The sequence below is a fragment of the Sciurus carolinensis genome, chromosome 1 (genome assembly GCF_902686445.1).
Source record: "Sciurus carolinensis chromosome 1, mSciCar1.2, whole genome shotgun sequence".
NCBI lineage: Eukaryota > Metazoa > Chordata > Mammalia > Rodentia > Sciuridae > Sciurus > Sciurus carolinensis.
This window is the reverse complement of record NC_062213.1, coordinates 98366963-98386852: the sequence shown is the minus strand read 5'-3', so window position 1 is coordinate 98386852 and position 19890 is coordinate 98366963. Positions and strand designations below refer to the sequence as shown.

At 39.5% G+C, this 19890-nt stretch overlaps 1 protein-coding gene across 6 annotated transcripts in view; it reads left to right on the top strand.

The window, feature by feature from the left end:
• The first annotated feature begins 559 nt into the window (after positions 1–559).
• Positions 560–19890, top strand: part of Pip5k1a (phosphatidylinositol-4-phosphate 5-kinase type 1 alpha) — a 44832-nt gene continuing 25501 nt past the window's right edge. For 3 of the 6 annotated variants that reach the window (XM_047548392.1, XM_047548418.1, XM_047548388.1), the window contains exons 1-2: positions 560–1078; positions 11293–11331. In XM_047548392.1, coding sequence (XP_047404348.1) covers positions 997–1078; positions 11293–11331 — 121 coding nt within the window. In that variant the 5' untranslated portion in view covers positions 560–996. Of the gene's footprint in view, positions 1079–11292; positions 11332–18730; positions 18759–19890 lie in introns of those variants that run through there. The other 3 variants (XM_047548411.1, XM_047548401.1, XM_047548420.1) reach the window with 2 other exon arrangements.

Genomic DNA, 19890 nt, shown 5'->3' with positions numbered 1-19890 from the left:
TGGGTTTTTTTTTTTTTTTTTTTTGACAGGTCTTCATTGATTAATCTACCAATATTTACTGAACTCCGTCACTGTACCCAGCTTTGTATTTGACGCAAACAAGAGATCTATTTCTAATGTCGGAGGAAGGTAAGACATATTATTAAACAAGGTAGTAAAACCGGAAAAGGCCTGGGAAGAGTTGATGGCATGTGATGTTTTGTAGTATTCGACGGTTTAATGTCTCCGACCTGGTTCCAGTGTTTTCGCTGTTCTTTCGGGACTTCACAGTCCCTTTAGAGGGGCTACCTAGGCAGACTTTTTCCGAGTTTAGGGCACGCAAAACCCAACTCTTTCAAAGAACAGGATCAAAATTGACTTACCGAGCCACCGTATGTGAGGTACCCCACCCCTCCGCCCGCCAGTCTTTCACCCGAGGATTCCTCAGGGTGTGAGGAACCCGCCTCACGTGACCATCAGCAGCTTTCGGATTGGCTTCCTTTCCCCTCCTCTTTTAGTGGCTGGAAGCTTGAGCTGAAGGTCGGGCGCATGCGCACTCTTTCCCCCCCTTTCCCCTTGCCCACCGAGAGTGGAGCCTTGTGGTTGGGCGATAAACAGGCTGCGGCTAGGGAGGAGAGGAAGGGGGGCGTTCGCTCTTCCCGGACTTCTTTTCATGCCTTATTTTCCTTTTAGGTGGGGTTTGGGCCGGATGCGGGGTCCAAACTGCCAGTCTGAGCCTACTCCCTTGTGAAGGCAGAAAGTAGCTCCTGTGGAGAGCGGTTAAAGTTGCGAAGGGAGGTTGCGAGACCGGAGTTCTTCCCCATGGCAGGCGAATGGTGCGGCCCTGAACTGGTCCAGGAGCTAACCGGACGTGTCTGAGAGAGGCCCCCGAGGGGGCGGGAGGGCGGCCTGCAAAACGCGAATTCTGTGAAGAGACGTGGGGAAGATTCGATTCCGAGAAGAGGAAGAGCCCGACTGAAAGGGAGCGAGGCCGCTGAGGGGGAGGGGGCTGCCAAGATGGCGTCAGCCTCCTCCGGGCAGTCGGCGGTCGGATTTTCATCCTTTGATCCCGGGGTCCCTGTCAGTAACTCGGCCTCAGGTAAGCCAAGCGGGGCGTGGACATAGTTCTGGTGTGGACTGTGCGATCAGAGGAAGAGCAGGGCTTTGGAGGGCACCCGTAGCTGGGAATGTCCGAGGGGTTGCCGGTAAGGACCGAGGGCTGGGCTTTGAAATAGGGGTTTCTGAGCTTGCAGGGAGTCTGCGGAAAGGATGGGTTTAACCGAGAGAAGGAAGCTGTCGAAAACGGTGACTGTCCTAGAGATCGAGTTGAGGACTTCCAGGATGAGGGATAGATACAGACGGTGGGGGTAGGAAGGAAATGAGAAACACAAGGGAGTATAGAAACTAATCGGAGGCTTAACAAGAGGAATCAATTAGTGTGAGAGGCAGGTGGAATTAAAGTTGATTGTGGAGTTAATTGGATCAAAATGTTGAAGAGATCATGGGACTTAAACGAAATTGAGTTATGGGACCATTTTGATTCGGGGGGAGTTAGAAAATCGTGCATTTTGTTGGGAGTGGGAGTTTATTGGAGTGATCTTTTCCCTCCGAGACTCCCCCTAATGCGTCATTTCTTCTGGTTTGCTCTCCCCACCCCCGCCCGCGCAGACACGCATACATATTTTCTCAAACGAACTCAGTTGATGACTCCCATGCCTGGCCTGCCCAACTTTGGGAGGGAATTGGAAGTTTTGGAGAGAGCCTAAATGTGGAAATTTCGGGTCAAAAGATCTTGAAAACAGACAAGATGAAATGGAATCTTGAATTACAGTAGAACCTGAGGGGAGGGATGTTTGGAGTTAGGCCTGAAAAAGAAAGAAAAGTGGGGGATGGCTCTAAGTGCTATGGGAGAATATTACATAATAGGAAATAGACTGGAGGAATGCTTTGGATGTATCAGGAAATTGGAGAATGGAACCAGGGAATATAGAGAGTAGTTAGAAACTAAAGATTAAGAGGGCTAAGAAGGCCTACAAAAAAAGAAACAGATTGTGTGTAGGAGGGAAAATGTGTGTATGGGGGGTGGTGAGTCAGAAACTGTTCTAGAACTTGTATTAGAAATCTCATGTCCCTGATGACTGTTGCCTCTACACTGTGAACAGGAGAGGCTTGGATGTTGGATGCTTTATTTGAGATTTTGACACTTCCTTAGGCCTGGAATTGCATCCTTGCTGTTTTGAATCTGCTAAATAGAGGGTTCCATCTTAAACATTCCAGCTAAAATGAGGGAATATGTAGTCACAGGTACCTTGTAAGCTGTAATTTTATTTATGTACATCTAGTTTTAGTGGGGGTTTTTGGTACTGTGGATTGAATCAAGGGGTATTCACTCTTACCACCCAGCTACATATTAAGCCCTTTTAATTTTTTTTTTTTTTTTTTTTTAATTTTTCTTTTGAAGCCAGATGCTGTGGCACAAGCCTTGGCTTCTGAAGCTGAGGCAGGAGGATCACAAGTTTGAGGCCAGCCTGGGCAGTTTAACTGGTAGAGGGGCATGAACCCAGGCAGGGGTGTTTTACCACTGAACTACATCCCCAGCCTTTTTAATTTTTGAGATGGGGTCTCGCTAAGTTGCTTAGGACCTTGCTAAATTGATGAAGCTGGCCTTAAACTTGCAATCTTCCTGCCTCAGCCTTCTGAGTTGCTGGAATTATAGGCATGTACTACTGTGCCCAGATCAATTTTTTAAGGAAAAAAATACATATACATAGTTTACTTTTATGAGACACAGTCTCACCAAATTGCCCTGGTTGGCCTGGAATTTGCAATCCTTCTGCCTCAGCCTCCCAAGTAGCTGGAATTACAGGCATGTACCACTGTGCCAAGCTCTATTTTAGTTTCTTGAGAATTTTTGCTTTTCCTATAAAAGCATTAGAGGACCAGAACAAGTCATGCAGCATTCTAAACATGAGAATAATAAAATAAAAGTGCCAGGTTTTGTTTTTTGCTTTTTGAGTATTGGGGTTTTAACCCAGGGCACTTTGTCACTGAGCTACATCCCAGCCCTTTTAATTTTTTTTTTTAGACAAGGTCTCACTCAGTTGCTGAAACTGGCCTCGAACTTGCTGTGGTACTGCCTCAGTCCCTGAGTCACTGGAATTACAGGCATGCAACATCATGCCCAGCTTTTTGTTGCTGTTTTTAATATATGGTGTTCTTTAATATAAGACCTTCTCCTCATACTTTGCAGATCAGAAAGAGGAATGATTGAGTGTGGTTCTTAAGCAAGCTTCTCAACTATCAAGTAGGTAGTCTTTCTTTTAGAAACAAGATTAATAGTAAGAGCAGTGTATTTATATCCCAAAATTCAATTTGTCATTATCTCCTGGAAGTACCTCCCAGGTAGACAAATTCAGGAATAACAAGGAAATATTTGTCATTTATTGATAAATCATCTCTACTTTTAGTTCTGATAATCCTAATATCTATTTTAGTTATTATGATTTGATATTTTTATAGGTTTTTATGTTTTCTGACAGATCCTAGGGCTAGCAGTTAATATTACAGATTGTATAAATGCTCTTTGGTTTTCACCAGAACATCAGCTATTAGACTCAGTTGACTTTACACTTCCTTGATTTTACTGTGTTCATATGTGAAGTCAAGGTTTAAAAATGTCTGAGTTAAAAATAGTCACAGATTAGAGATTACTTTTTTGGGCTTTCCTCCCTTTTGTTTCCAGTAGTGGGGAGCAAACCCATGGTGCTCTATCACTGAGATACATCCCCAGCCCTAATTTTTTATTTTGAGACAGGGTCTCACTAAGCTTTTAGACTGGCCTCAAATTTGCCATCCTCTTGCCTCAGACTCCCAAATTGCTGGGATTAAGGCTAGTTCCAAGGATTACTGATGTCTGTCTTATACACACACCCAGTCAAGGATATGTTTTTGAAGAAGATAAGATATTTGATTTTGATGCAGAAAAGGCTATTTATTTAGAAAGGGTTTGTAATGATAGGAGAGTGCTTCTTTGAATGGTATCAGGGAATTAGGAGGTTTGCTGGAATAAATGGTTTTCAATTTCCTACATTGTTAAAAGATAGAAGGCTAACCTTGTAGAAATTCAGAGTGAGTGTTTCAACCCTCATAAAACCAAATTTGTTCTTAGATGTTTAGCTGAACTCCACTTAAGTTTTGGTGAAAATCTAAAATTCTTTTTTTTTTGAAAATCTAAAATTCTAAATATAAACTTCTGGCAGTTTTGAAAATGGATGTAATTGTTCAGGAACAGATTGACAATTTTAGATAATCTATTCATAACTTTTGGAGACTCAAAAATCTTTTGTCATTCAAATTAGGAATAAGAGGTTATTTTGAAGAGTTGTTTCCTGACAATAATAAACCCCTATCTTGATTGTTTGACCATTAAGCTAGAACTGGTCTTTTATACTGCTAACCAATAGAGTGCAGAGCCATCTATAAGCTCTAGGAGATGCTTAACATATTTTCCCCTTGGAGTAGTTAACCATTTTTGGATTGGGGGGGTGGATAATGATAAATGAATATCATCTTACAGCATAAATTTATCTTGCTCTTGTTCTTTTATTTTGGTTATTAAAGGTGATGCGGTTTGCTGTCTAGTCTCAGTTGCTTGCTGTGTAAAGAAAATGTATTCTTTCTCATTATCCTTATTATTTAAACAGTGACCCTACATAATAAAATTAGTGCTGATGTAGTGCTGTTGACAGTGAGACCATCTATCACACCAGTGGTCAGAGTGTCTGTTTCCTTATCTCTAATTATTTATTTTTTTTGGGAGGGTATACTGGAGATTTAACTCCAGGGTTACTTTACCACTGAGTTACGTCCCCAGTCCTTTTTGTTTTTTATTTTGAGACAGGGCATCACTAAGTTGCTTAGGTCCTCTCTGAGTTGCTAAGGTCTGACCTTGAACTTGCCATCCTCCTGTCTCAGCCTCCCAAACCTTGTGTTACAGTCATGGGTCCTGGGATTACAGGCCTGGCTAGGTTAACTTCTTACAGTCAGTTAAGAGTTTGACATGTAAGTCCATTGAGTTCCCTTTTTACTAGAAAGCAGAGTAAAGAGTTGGTTCTGAAGTCTGGATTTGAAGGTAGTGAAGGGAACTGTAACTCCCTGTACTTCAGACTAGAACATTAAAAAACTTTTGGTTTTGTACCAGGATTGATCTCAGGGTCGCTTAACCACTGAGCCACATCCCCAGCCCTTTTTTTTTATATTTAATTTTGAGACAGGGTCTTGCTAAGTTTCTGGCTTTCAAACTCTGTGATTACAGGTGTGTGCCTCTGGCCCAGCCATTATTTTTTATTTTTTATTTTTTATTTATTTATTTATTTTTTTTGTTTTTGTTTTGGGTGCTGGGGATCGAACCCAGGGCCTTGTGCTTACAAGGCAAGCACTCTACTCACTGAGCTATCTCCCCAGCCCCCATTATTTTTTATTTAAAAAAATTTTTTATATATGTTTTATTTTTTGTAGTACTTAGGATTGAATCCAGGGGTACCATTGAGCCACATTCCCATATTTTTTTATTTTTGTTATTTTTTGAGACAGGGTCTTGCAGGGTCCCAGGGATTACAGACAGGCGCCACCATGTCTAGCCAGTGCATTTTTAAAATAGTCACCCCTCAGCCAGGCATGATGGTGCATGCCTGTAATCCCAACGAATCAGGAAGCTCATGGCCAGTCTCACGAGTTGGTGGTTCTGGTGGCTTTGTTCTAGTAAATTGCCATAATCTGATAATTTGAATGGTAGGGTTTTTTTGTTGTTGTTGTCATGTGTCTGTGTTCTTTGTATACAGCTGTAAGCCATTTTGTAGACATCAGAATGTCTTTATTTGTGTTTGAAACAGGTCTCACTGTGTTGCCCATGCAGGACTTTAACTCCTGGGCTCAAGGGAGTCTCCTATAGCTGGGATTACAGGTGTGCACAACCACACCTGGTGTTTCATAGTCATATTTTTTTGCTAGAACCATTCGAGCTCAGTGTCAAGTATAATTAACTAGTCTTATAGGTATCCCGCATCAGAGATTAATTAATTGGCAATATGTAATTGTAAGTTAGCTTTGAGTATCAAAATAGTATGTTTTACTTGTGAATGTGAGCTCTTTCGATTACTACTTTTGCTCAAATATGTGCTAGCTAGTAACTTAAATATTTTATTAGCCTGCTTTTCTTTGATAATATAATGGAAACTATAGCCTGTGAAGTGAGTAAGAGCAATAACACTAGACCAGTGGCAGAACTGAAAAGAGTAAAGGTGGTTTTTATCCTTTAAGTTGGATATTTTCTCTTGTAGAATTTTGGAGTATTCTTACTTGAAGAAGGCAACAAGAAGACCAAAATGAGCAGTTTCTTTTTCTCTTTTTGTTCATGACCAAGGATAAAAGTGTACTTCAGGAAGCATGCTGTTTCCTGATAGCCAGAGGGAATCTGTTTTTCTGTATTCCAAACCCAGCCCAAAGTTCAGTCCGAAGAGAGTGCTTGGATTGATACTTCCTAGAGGAAACCCATTCTTATCCCATTTGCCCTTTTGTTACCTCACACCCTTTTCCATCAAAGAAGAGCATTTAATTTTCACACATTCATCCTGTTTTGTCATGTCTCCTGTGAACTTTTATTATTTTACTGTTTTCTATTTGAAATGAGCTTTTTTCTCAAATCCTCTATAATGTTTAACTGTTTCTAGTCATTTTTCTTTCTCTGCCTGTGAAATTCCAGTCTGTTTATTTTGTGATGGCTACTACATACCTTATATATTAACCTGTAAACATCTGATTCCTGGAAAGTCTTCCTGTTGATGGGCTCCAAGGAAGAATTTAGCAAAAAGAGGACAAGTTCCTTGTAGGGAGGTTAAATATATATTATTATTTGTCTTTTATACTTAACTGAGCAATATGTCAATAACCCAGAATAAGCACTGTCCCAAAGGATCAGAGGATCTAGTGGATCCATTGTGCTGGTGGAGGGTAGACTAATGAAAGGTGAGCAAGGGAAGTTGTAGGGAGAGAATGGGAAGACAACTTCTTTTTTTTTTTTTTTTTTAAATGTATAATTAGAGTGTATTAACTTTTTCTGTGTACAATGTAGGTAAACAAATCTGGTAAACTAAAGGAGCCTGATGACAGAGAAGTAGCTTGGCTATATTTCTGATTTCTGTGGTGGAGAGAATTGCTTTGAAGTCATTGTTGGGACAGTTATTGCACATTACCTTCAGCTTTCTCTGTGGAAACATGTGCTTTCTAGTTGAACAAGACTCATTGTACTTGCAAGATAGATAGAGCCAGAGCTGGACATAGAATTAGGAGGTAGCAGTCTGCCAAAAATCTCAAATGCCTCTTGGCTATGGGTAGTTTATTTAGGAGATTCAGGTATTTTAAGGAAGAACTTGGATTTGTTTCATTATTTTAGTTAAAGCACTACTGCGAAGGGGTACATATTTGAGGCCTGAGAAGCAAGACATTTGCCATTGTGGAACTGGAAACAAAAGTTCAACACAGGAAAATAGAATTGTTTTACTATAATGCTGAGGTATTTTTCTTTCTTTCTTTTTTTTTTTTTTTAAGCCATCAATGGATCTTTTATTTATTTATATGTGATGCTGAGTATCAAACCCAGGGCTTCACACATGCCAGGCAAGCGCTCTACCATGGAGCTACAACTGCAGCCCAATGAGTTATTGTTATTTAACTGCTCCATTTTCCAAACTGGGAAACTGAGGTTGAGAGACATTGTTACTAGTGGCAAAGATGTTTGTTATTGAGGTGAATCTTACTGGAATTGTAGCTTATTCCTTAATCTGCTTTTGGTTGACTCTTAGCTAAGGTGATCCCCGGGCTGCTTTTAAAAGTTTCTGTTCCTTAGGAAAAACTGATGTCTGCTGGCTAACAAAACTTAGGTCTTCTCTGAGATATGACTTGGGTTTTAGTCATTAGTGAGGGTGATGGTACTTTTTTTTAAAAAAATATTATTGCTTAGAGCTGTGTGTTCAGTAATACTCCTCAGGAGGCATGTTGACATTTCAAACACATTTCTGAGTATTTTCATTTGGAGAACATATTGTGCCTCCCACCTGCAGGGATATAGTCAGAATGATTTTCAGTATTCCGAGTTAACATGGACCGGGGAGATTGCTTCAGAGAGTTCAGCGAGCAACTGGGTTGATTTTGTTTTGGTTTTACTTTGTTGAAAGGAGTTTTAGTTTTTAGGTTTTTTTGTTTTGTTTTGTTAAATGACCATCAACTTATCAACCAAGAGTCTCTTAAAGGTTAGCTTTTGCTTCTGAAAAGGCTCCCTTGTGCTTTTTGTGGGTGACCTCCCTCTCTACCTCCTTCTCTCCCTCTCTTTCCTTCCTTCCTCTGAGTTACATCCCCAGCTCAAACTAGTTTATCTGTGCTCTAAAGTAGGAAATATTGATACATTTATGTGTTAATGTTGCTAGATCATTGAATTGCACCTCTGGGAACACCTTAAGACCTGTTGAAGCAAAATACTGGTTGTCTGAAGAATGCACATCTGGCTAGCTAGCTTCCCCAAATTATATGTGTACTTCAAACCTTCAAGTCAGTCACACACTGCCTCTTAGTTTCTCATCTGGTGGATGATGTCATCTTATCTTGGACGGAAATACTTGTGCTCTGAAAGCACAAGGAGAGGCCCTGCTATTAAGGCCAATTCTGTTTTGTCCCACATGCTGGTGTGTGTGTGTGGGGGACCTAACTCGTTTCAGACCAATTCAATAAAAGAATCTTTGTTTAAATTATCTCCTTCTGGACTGGGGCTGTAGCTCAGTGCTGGAGTGCTTGGCTAGCATGTGTGAGGCACTAGATTCCGTCCTTAGCACCACATTAAAAAAAAAAATAAAGACATTCTGTCATTCTGCAACTACAAAAAAACAAAAACAAAAACAAAAAAAACTCCTCCTTTAAGGTTACCTCAACTTCTTCCTCTGGAATTTGTTCTTTTCATATCTCTCAGGATTACACCAGTTTTTTTCTTTTCTCCTTTTATGTTTTCTTTTTCTTTCTTTCTTTTTTTTAGTGCTGGGGGATCGAATCTAGCTCCACTCTACCACCAAGCTATATCCCCAGCTCTTTTTTATTTTTTATTTTAAAACAGGGTCTCCCTAAATTGCCTAGGCTTGCTTTGAACTTGTGGTCCTCTTGCCTCAGCCTCCTGCTTAGCTGGGATTACCGGTGCGCAGCACTGTGCCTGTCCCTTCTTTTGTGTTTTCTCATGCCTCTCAACAGTGAATTTTTGTCTCCAGTAGCTCAGTAGGTTTATGGAGAATCACAGTGCTGTTTTGCCAAGTGCCTAGAAACCAGCCCTTCCAGTATCTTTTTCATCACAGACACAAGATAGGGTGGGGCCAAGAACCAAAATGGAATGTTTCCCTGAAACTAGTACACAGTTGCTCAGAAAAATTTTCTGTGACACAGTGATGATTTAGCAAGAATTGACTGGGTTGTTTCTAGTTTGGCATTTGACTTGACTGGTTCAGCTCTTCTGAAATTACTTTAGTAACAACTTTTTTTCATAATTTAGAGGCTGTTTTCTCCCCTTGTTTTGACATCTACAAGATATGCCAGAATTGGGTGTCCCTGTTTTATTTTTTTTTATTTATTTAATTTTTTTGGGGGGGGGTCCACTGGGAGTTGAATTCAGGGATACTTGACCACTGGCAGTAGCACCAGCCCTGTTTTGTATTTTATTTAGAGACAGGGTCTCACTGAGTTGCTTAGGGCCTTGCTAGGTTGCTGAGACTGGTTTTGAACTTGTGATCCTCCTGCCTTAGCTCCCCACAGCTGGGATTACAGGGGAGTGCCACTGGACCCTGGGGGGTATCCCTGTTTTAAAGAAGTCATTTGAGGACTGGGGTGTGGCTCAATGATAGAGCGCTTGCTTAGCATGTGTAAGGCACTGGGTTTGATTCTCAGCACCACGTATAAATAAATGAATAAAATAAAGATCCATCAACATCTAAAGAATCTTTTTAAAAAGTTATTTGGGCTGGGGAGATAGCTCAGTCGGTAGAGTGCTTGCCTTGTAAGCACAAAGCCCTGGGTGCGATCCTCAGCACCAAAAAAAAAAAAGTTATTTGATATGTGAGGACTGTGGTTCCCTTTTTCAAAAAGAACCTGTTATATGTGTTCATGTACTTTTATTTCAAGTTGTGGTAATATGTACCAAAGTAATGTGTACTTGAGAAAAACTACATATAGGAATTATGCTTATTTTTACCTTGGGATTGTCAACAGCATTCTAGGCATTTTTCTTTAAAAATTTTTTTCCTTCTAGCTTATTTTTGCCAACAGTATGACATGATCCCATAAACTTGAGTTAATGCCTATGGGGGGGACAGGCCGTTGAGTAGTGGCATACTGGGAATTATGGGTTATAAAGTAAAGAGAATAACACTAAAAGGATCCTTATGTATTGCTTTTCTTTCATTGTTTAATTATGTAATATACATATTAAATTTTTTGTTACAGAGTTTGTGTAGTTCAGGAAAAATAGAAACTTAAAAAGTTAATCTGATCCCACCATCTAGAGATGTTATATTTTAACGTTTTGGTATGTATTTTTTTTTTTTTTTGGCCTTTTCTACATGTGTAAGTGAATGTAAATTTATAGATAAATGTATGAAAAATTATATCAGGGTCTGGAAATGTACCTCAGTGATAGAGTGCTTGACTAGCATGCACAAGATGCTATTTGGTCCCTAGCACCAAGAAAAAAAGATACTCTATATTTTTAAAAGCTTTTTTACCCAATAATTTATTGTGATATCCATAAATATGTCAAAATAATAGTTTATAATCTGTTTTAAACTACATTATACTTGATAATACCGATCCCCTCTTGTTCATATAGGTTCTTTCCAGTTATGGTACTTATGCATTCATAGTTATTATATACAGTGCTATAGTAAACATCTCTATATATATATCTTTGGATAGAAACTTATATGCAGAGGAGCCTTATATCTAAAAAATTTGGCCAATTTGAATTCACTGAAGAGTTAAATGATTTGGAATACAAGTTTTGTGTCTGATCTTGGAATTTTTGTGCCAGAGCTGCTCCCTCTATTTTTGGACACTTACCTGGAATTGCAAAAAAATCATTTCACATTTTACATTATAGTGTTAGACATTGAGCCAGGTGCTGTTCATAATTTTTAAACTTTAGAGGTTTTTTTTTTTTTTTTTAAATCTGCTATAAGCAAGTAGAACACCAAGAAGTAAGTGATAACTTTCTGTTTTTTTCCTCATTAGGTTTCAACTTTCTATGCTGTGGGGTCAGCCGTAAGAGAGGTAGATCTGATGTATATCTGTGATGAAGAAGCATGAGCTCCTTTCAGTAACTAGCAGCTAGCTCCTCCTCCCCATAACAGTTGTACATTTTTTATAGTGATATTGCATGATCTTCTGAGAAGGCTGTATGGATGTCTTGAAAACATCATTTGACTGTAGCTTCCATGTCCCTTTGGCTTCTCTGAAAAAAGTTGCTATCTTAACAGAGGTGTCTTTTCTCTTAGTTCTTGTTTCAGTAAAGTAGTCTTTTCAGTTCTTTTCAGTTGCACCTCTCATTTCCCTCAATCTTTCCTACCCTATAGATGGGATTTCATAATTCATATAATAATAATTGCTAATATTTATAGAGCATTTACATGCTAAGTCTATACATGACATCTTATTTATTTTTTTATTTTTGTGGTGCTGGAGATTGAACCCAGGGCTTCAAAGAGCTCTACCACTGACCTATATCCCTGCCTGCTATTTCTGAATTTTATGGTTGTAATAACAAGGCCTAGAGAAGTTTTGGCCAAACCTACACAAGATTGCCTATTAGTAAATGATGAATCTAATATTCAAACCTAGCCATCCTGGGTGTTCTGATTGCAGAGCCTATATTCCTACCTGCCATGTTATTGCTACCCTGGCTAACTGATTGTTTTGTTTTTGTTGGTGCTGGGATTCAAACCCACGGTGTCTCACATGCTGGGCAAGTGCTGTGCCACTGAGCTGTACCTCTGCCTCCCCTTACTAATCTGAAAGTCTGTGTGTGAACTAACTTGGATTTATTTGTTTATTTGTTTGTTTGTTTGTATGTTGTCTATCACCAGGGATTGAACCCAAGGACACTGAACCATTGAGCCACATCCCCAGCCCTTTTTTTTTTTAATTTTAAGACAGGGTCTCTAAGTTGCTGAGACTGCCTTTGAACTTGTGATCCTCCTGCCTCAACCTCCTGAACCACTAAGATAATAGGCATGCCATCCTGTGTGGTAGGACAGGTGGCTAATTCTGTATTTGATTCCAAGACACTGAAAACAAAATAAACTTTTTTTTTTTCCACTGCAAATACAGCAGCAACAAGTTAATACTTTTAATCAGAGAAAGTTATATAACAAAAAGAAAACTCCAATCTGAGACAAATAGAACTTTATTTTTCCCCCCTATCAAAATGGTTAATGTCTTAATACAAAGGCAGAGGTACTTCTAAGCCAGGTGTGATGGCATATACCTTTAGTGCCAGCTTTTCGGGAGGCTGAGGCAGGAGAATTGCTTGAACCCACAAGTTCTAGACTAGTGTGGGCAACATACTGATACCCCATCTCAAAGATAAAAAAAGGTACTTTCTCCTACTAGTGAGAACCTTCAACATCTGTAAAGCTGTGAAACTGCTTTTTCAAGTATCAGACTTGACAGTTTGACTTCTCTGGAGTACTGACATTGTCTGACACAGAACAAGGATAATTTCACTAATATAAACTACTACCACCCCTTCTTACCTCTCCTCCCCCATACTGGGGATTGAACCCAGGGGTCCTTACCACTCAGCTACATCGCCAACTCTTCTTTTTCCCCCAGTGTCCATACATCAGGTTTTATTGGAACATAGTCCTTCCTGTTCATATACATATTGTCTACAGCTATTTTCAAACTCAGAGACAAAGGTTGGTTGGGATAGAGACCTATGGCCCACACAGCCTCAGATATTTACTCATTGACCCTTTACAGCAAGAGGTTGCCAGCCTCTGCTTTCGAGTTAGGTCTCTCTCCTGTGTTTCAGCAAAGATTGGTCATAGGGGCTGGAGTTGTAGCTCAGAGGTTGAGCACTTGCCTAGCATGTGTGAGACACTGGGTTCTATTCTTAGCACCACATATAAATAAATGAATAAAATAAAGGTCTGTCAACATCAAAAAGAAATAAAAAAAGATTGGTCGTATGTGGAATAAGAAGGACATAAACCCCAGGCAGGAAGGGCAGGGAGGGAAAGGAGAAGAGGGTCCAGAAATTTGGACTAAAGAGCCTGAAGCTCTTTTCTAGGGAGTAAGGCAGCAGGAGCCAACAAGGCACAGGGGATAGATGGAAGGTGTCGTCTTGGGGGTGTGGCACCCTGGAATACTTCATCAGCATAGGGCCAGTATGTGCTTGCATGTTCCCCTTCCTCTCATTTATGGCCTCCATGTATTTGGAAGCTTAAATCTTGGCTTCCGGTGCAACACGATTCCTGAGCTGTGTGATTGTCCCTGAGATCGAAGGCGTTGGGGTGTCATCATGGCAGAATCTAAAGCAACTCTGACATCATTTTCAACTTTCTAGTAACCTTGCTTTGAGAAATAAAAAGCTGATTAGCCAGGTACTCTGGCATATGCCTGTAATTCCAGATACTTGGGAGGCTAAGGCAGGAGCCCAGCCCAAGTTCAAGGCCAACCTGAACAACTCAAAATAAAATAATAAAAAAAAAAGATCTGTTGACTTAACTTAGTAGTGGAGCTTACCTGGCTTCCATTCTCAGTACCAGAGGGAGAGGGAGGAGAGGAGTGAGAGGAGGGAAGGTGCTAATGTTAATGAAGTATTTTACTTACTCCAGTGCATCCACTATTTTGTCATTTCACATGTAATCAATGCAGAATTTACTAAAGAGAAATTCTTTGTTTCCCTTTCATAAAAAACCTTTGAAATCCTGTGGGTATGTTATAGCTGACAGTGCATTCTGATTTGACGATTTCATGATGCTAAACTTCCATCAGAAATACTTGGTCTGGGGCTGGAGATGTGGCTCAGTGGTAGAGTGTTTACCTAACATGCATGTGGCCCTGGGTTTGATCCTTCAACACCATGAATGAATGGATGGATGGATGGATGGATGGATGGATAACATGTTTGTCCTTTTTTAAAAAAAAGAAAAATACTTGGTGTGCAGGCATGGTGATGCACATCTGTAATCCCAGCATCTGGGGAGGAGGATCAAGTGTTCAAAGCCAGCCTCAGCAAAAGCAAGGCACTAAGCAACTTAGTGAGACGCTGTCTCTAAATAAAATACAAAATAGGGCTGGGCATGTGGCTCAGTGGTTGAGTGCCCCTGAGTTCAATCCCTAGTACCCCCCACCAAAAAAATAAATAAATACTTGGTCTGTATTTATAATTTATAATATTAACACTGGAAAAAGTAGATGACATATTGAAATTATTCAAACATACTTAAGAATTTTTAAAATAATTCAAGTCTGTTTTTTGTTTTTTAAATTTTTTGGGTGGGGTTGTTGATGGACCTGTATTTTATTCATTTATTTATATGAGGTACTGAGGATTGAACCCAATGCCTCACACATGCTAGGCAAGCACTCTACCACTGAGCCACAACCCTAGCCCTCAAGTGTCAGTTTTTAAATATAAATTTAAATTAATTGAAATTTAACAAAATTTAACTGGGTCTGGTAGCACATGCCTGCCATCCCAGCCACTCAGGAGGCTGAGGACGGAGGATCCAAAATTCAAGACCAGCCTGGGCAGCCTAGCAAAACCCCATCTCAAAAAGAGAAAAGAAAGTGAACAAAATTTAAAATTTATTTCCTAGTTGTACTTGCCACATTTGAGGTCCTGGATAACTCTATGTGATTGGTGACAATAGCGTTGGACAGAATGGCTCTAGATAAATTCTGGGACACAGGACTGCCATGCATGACTCTCTGACAGTTTCTGTCAACAAAGGGCAACAGTTACTATTTATACCACATATGCCAGTCTCTCTTTAAACTCCCTGAATCACAGGAGATAGAATACATAGTATCTTCATATTGTCTGCCTGCAAAAGTGTCCGTCCTGGTTTGTCTACTTGTAAAAGGTATTTTATCTCCTGGGACCCCAGAAAAGTCACCAGGAAAGAGGAAAGGTATTCTTTGGCCAACACAGTCTTCGAAAGACAAAGGTTCAAAAAAAGTCTCCAAAGTGGTTAAGTTTCCCCACTCAATAAATCAATAATCAAGTCTTGTTGGCTTTCTCTATAAAATATGAAAGTTAGAGGACTCAAAACCCATTACTAAAGTATAGTCATCAAGATAATATAGTATAAAAATAGTGGAATAGAACTGGGACTCCAGAAATAAACCTGTACATCTAAGGTCAGTTTATTTTTGATAGGATGCCAAACCTATTCAATGGACAAAGGATAATCTTTTTAATAAATGGTGCTTGGACAACTGGACATGCAAATGCAGAAGAATTTATTCGAGCTTCAAAACTTTACTCGAAATAACAAAGACCTAAATATAACAGCCAAAATTCTTAACACCTTTAGGAGAAAATAAAGTGGTTAATTTTTGTGACCATGGGTTGAGTAACAGTGTCTTAGATTTAACACCAAAAGCACAAGCAAACAAATAACAGATGAATTGTGCTTCATCCAGTTTTTAAATTTGTGGTATTAAATTATATACTATCACAAGAGTGAATGGAAATTTATGTAACAGGAGAAAATACTTGCAAATCATATGCCTGATAAGGATATAATACCAAAAATACACAAAGAACTTTTAGAATTCAACAATGAAAAGAAAACCCAGTTTTTTAAAGTAACCAATTTGCCCAGGTTGGCCTTGAACTTGCCATCCTCCTATCTCAGCATCCTGAGCAACTGGAACCACAGGCATGTACTCTCACACCTAGCTGCCTGGGTGAAAGGGTTTTTGTTTTTGTTTCTAGGTTTTTTGTTTGTTTTTACTTTTAATGGACCTTTATTTTATTTTTAAATTATGTGGTGCTGAGAATTGAACCCAGTACCTCACACATGCTAGGCAAGTGCTCTGCCACTGAGCCACAAACCCAGTCCTGGGTAAAGTTTTTTAATACATAGTTCTTTAAAAAGAGCACAAACTACCAGTAAGCACATTAAAAGTGTTCCAAATTGTTAGTCATCAGGGAAATGAAAATCTAAACCATGCAGCCACTAAGGTGTTATAAATTAGTACACAAGGAAAATAGCAAGAATTGAAGAGCAGATAGAGACACTGGAACCTGGGACATTGCTGGAGGGAACTGGTGCCACCTCTGTGGAAAACAGTTTGGCAGTTCAGTTACTCAAATGGTTAAACAGGATCAGGGGTATCACTCCATGGTGCAGCAACTACTCAGCAGCATACAGTAGATCTTGGGTTCCATACCAGAATCACATGTTAAAAAAATAAAAGTTAAAGAATTACTTATATGACCCAGCAATTCCACTTTCAGGAGTGTATCTCCAAGAATTGAAAATATGTTCATATAAAAACTTGTATATCAATATTTATACCAGCATTATTCATGATAGCTTAAAGTCCCCATCTCTCTTTATTTTCTGTTGAGCCCTGTTAAATTTTGGAAGCTGGCCTTGAATTTCTGATCCTCCTGCCTCAACCTAAATTGCTGGAATTGCAGGTGTGTGCCACCATGCCTGGCAGTTTCCTACTATTTTTGCCAGTGACATTGATGCCTGTTGCCACAGGAACTGAATATTGTTAATTTCATCAAGAGGAACTGAGGACTATACTCTTAATCCTCTGTCAATGAGATTGAAGGATCTCCTTGTCCCAAAAGAAGATAGTACCTCAAGGGAGAAAAATTCATGTTTATATATCAATTAGCAAATCTCAGGGGTGTGTGTGTGTGTGTGTGTTGCTGAGGATTGAACACTGAGCTATATCCCCAGTCCTTTTTTTCCCCTCCACATTTTTTTATTGATGCATTATAGTTTTATGTAATGGTGGGATCATTTGTTATATATTGGTACATGCACACAATATAACAATATAATTTGAGCAGTATCCTTTCCCAGACCCCACTTTATCCCTGCCTCAGACTCCCAAGTGGCTGGAATTGGCAGGTGTGGGCTACCACACCCAGCCCCTTTGGAATTTTTTAAATAAAATTCAATAAATACTGCAGAATGTATTTCTACAGATAGGGAGTCTTTTTTGGAGGGGATGTGGGGGGATGGGGCTAGGAGTATACCTCTGTGGTAGAGTGCTTGCTTAGTATTCATGAGGCCTTGGGTTTGATTCTTAGCATTAAATTATTATTATTTTATTTATTTTCTCAAGGGTTCTTTCTTAGAAGTCTTTTTTATAGTTTCCCCCTCCTAATCAGCAAACAAGTTTTACCCATTACATTTGATAGATATGTTTCTTAAGTTCTTAAAGTAGGTCCCATTCCCTGTAATGTTTTAAGGGCCAAATGAGATATATTCATAAGTTTTTAAAGTGTTGTTCAAGTATGAGTTGTGTGATCATAAGAGAAATAACCTTTCTAAACTGAGTGTGGTGGTGTGGACCTGTAATCCCAGCGTTTGGGATGCTGAGGTGGGAGGATTGCAAGTTCAAAGCCAGCCTGAGCAATTTAGCAAGACCCTACCTCAAAAAATAAAAAGGACTGGGTTTGTGGCTCAGTGATTAAGGGCCCCTGGTTCAATCCCTGATACAAAAAACAACCTTTTGGGCTGGGGACATAGCTGTTGGTAGAGTACTTGCCTCGCAAGCACAGGGCAATGGGTTCAATCCCCAGCACTGCAAAAAAAGAAAAAAAAAAACCTTTCTAAAAATGTATCAGCATTGAAATTTAGTGATATAGTCAGTGTTAAGGAGAAATAGAGTGGGTTCATGCCCAAATAATGAAGAAAAAAAGCAGAAATAATAATTCAGTATTGAACTGGGGCACAGATATATTAAAAATGAACAAATGAACCAGAGCAGGATCTGGGTGTAGCTAGCTTAGTGATATAGCCTGTACTTAACATGTGTATGGCCATGGGTTCAGTCACCAGCACTAATAGAAAAAAAAAAAAAAAAAAAAAAAAAGTAGGAAGGCCAACAGGCATGGTTGAACAGGTCTGTAATCCCAGCTACTCAAGGCTGAGGCAGAAGCATTGTGAATTTTAAGGACAAAATAAGGGATGGGAATATAGTGCCCCTGGGTTCAATCCCCATTATCAAAAAGAAAAAGCAATCAAGAAAGAAAATTGATCTAGTGAGGACAAGCTGGTCTAGGACTAACTGTATAGCATTTATGGCTAAGTTGTCAAACTACAGATTCTTTTAAGTAGTACATGACTCATTTCCAAGTATAGACTGATAGTAATTTAGACATTAGAATAATGATCCTTAAGAGTTTGGGATTAGATGGGGAATGGTAGAGCCCAAAATCTTTCTAAGAAAAATTTCCTCTAAGAAAGAGTAATTTTTTCAGTACTGGGAATTGAACCTAGAGATGCTGTACCACTGAGCTATATCCCCAACCCTCATGATGCTGAATCATATTCTCTTTAGAAATTGTTTGACCAACATATCCAGACCAGGTATTGCCATGCTGAGTTATTTGTTTTCTTTCTTTCTTTTTTCTTTGATTTGTTCTTTCCTTCTCCCTCTTCTCCCACCTCCTCTCCATACTTACAGAGCAGAAGACTTGATTATGAGGTTAACAGGTACAGTGCTGGTAACATTGGTTTCCTCAGTAGTTCTTTTTTTTTTTTTTTTTTTTTTTTTGGTACTGGGGATTGAACCCAGAGTCTCTTAACCACTGAGCCACATCCCCAGTCCCCCACCTTTTAATACCTTTATTTTATTTATTTTTTAAAATATTTTTTTTTTTAGTTGTCAGCGAGCCTTTATTTTACTTATTTATATGCGGTGTTAAGTATCAAATCCAGGTCTTCACACATGCCAGGCAAGCACTCTACCACTGAGCCACAATCACAGACCCAATACCTTTATTTATTTATTTATTTTTATGTGGTGCTAAGGATTGAACCCAGTGCCTCACATGTGCTAGGCAAGTGCTCCACCACTGAATCAGAGCCACAGCTGCCCCCACTTCCCAGCCCTTTTTAATATCTTATTTACAGACAGGGTCTCGCTGAGTTGCTGAGGGCCTCACTGGGTTGCTGAGGCTGGACTTGAACTCAGGATCCTCCTGCCTTAGTCTCCCAAGTTGCTGGGATTACAGGCGTGAGCCACTGTGCCCAGCTCAGTAGATCATTTCTGTTAGCAAAGTTGTAAACCAGGTGGTCAAGCCAACAGCAGATGGTATCAGATTTCCTATATGTCATTCTCCTCTTCACTGAGTTTATGGAACAAGCTAGGTGTTAACAACAATATTGGTAAAATACTCTAGGCAGTGTTCTCTTCCTTTCCTTTCTTTCGGTAGTTTGGATCTCTGATCTGTACCCTAGGAGTAACACTTCTGCCCCCACTATGTTGCCCAGGCTGCCCTCAAATTCCTGTGACCAAGTGATCCTCCTACCTCAGTCTTCAACCCTCTCCAGTAGCTGGGACTACAGGCATGTGTCATGTTGTCCAACTTACCTCATTTAATCTTTGCATAAACCTTATAAAATAGATTCCTCTTCTTTTTAGTTAAGTACAAAGAACAATTTGCCTGATGAACTGAACTTGAATTCCATGCATGTATCAATTTGTCAGGATGAACCCAACTACTATGTATTAACTATAAAACACTCTCTCTCTCTCTCTCTCTCTCTCTCTCTCTCTCTCTATATATATATATATATATATATATAAAGATACAGTTGAGCCATGGATCATAAAAGCCATCTA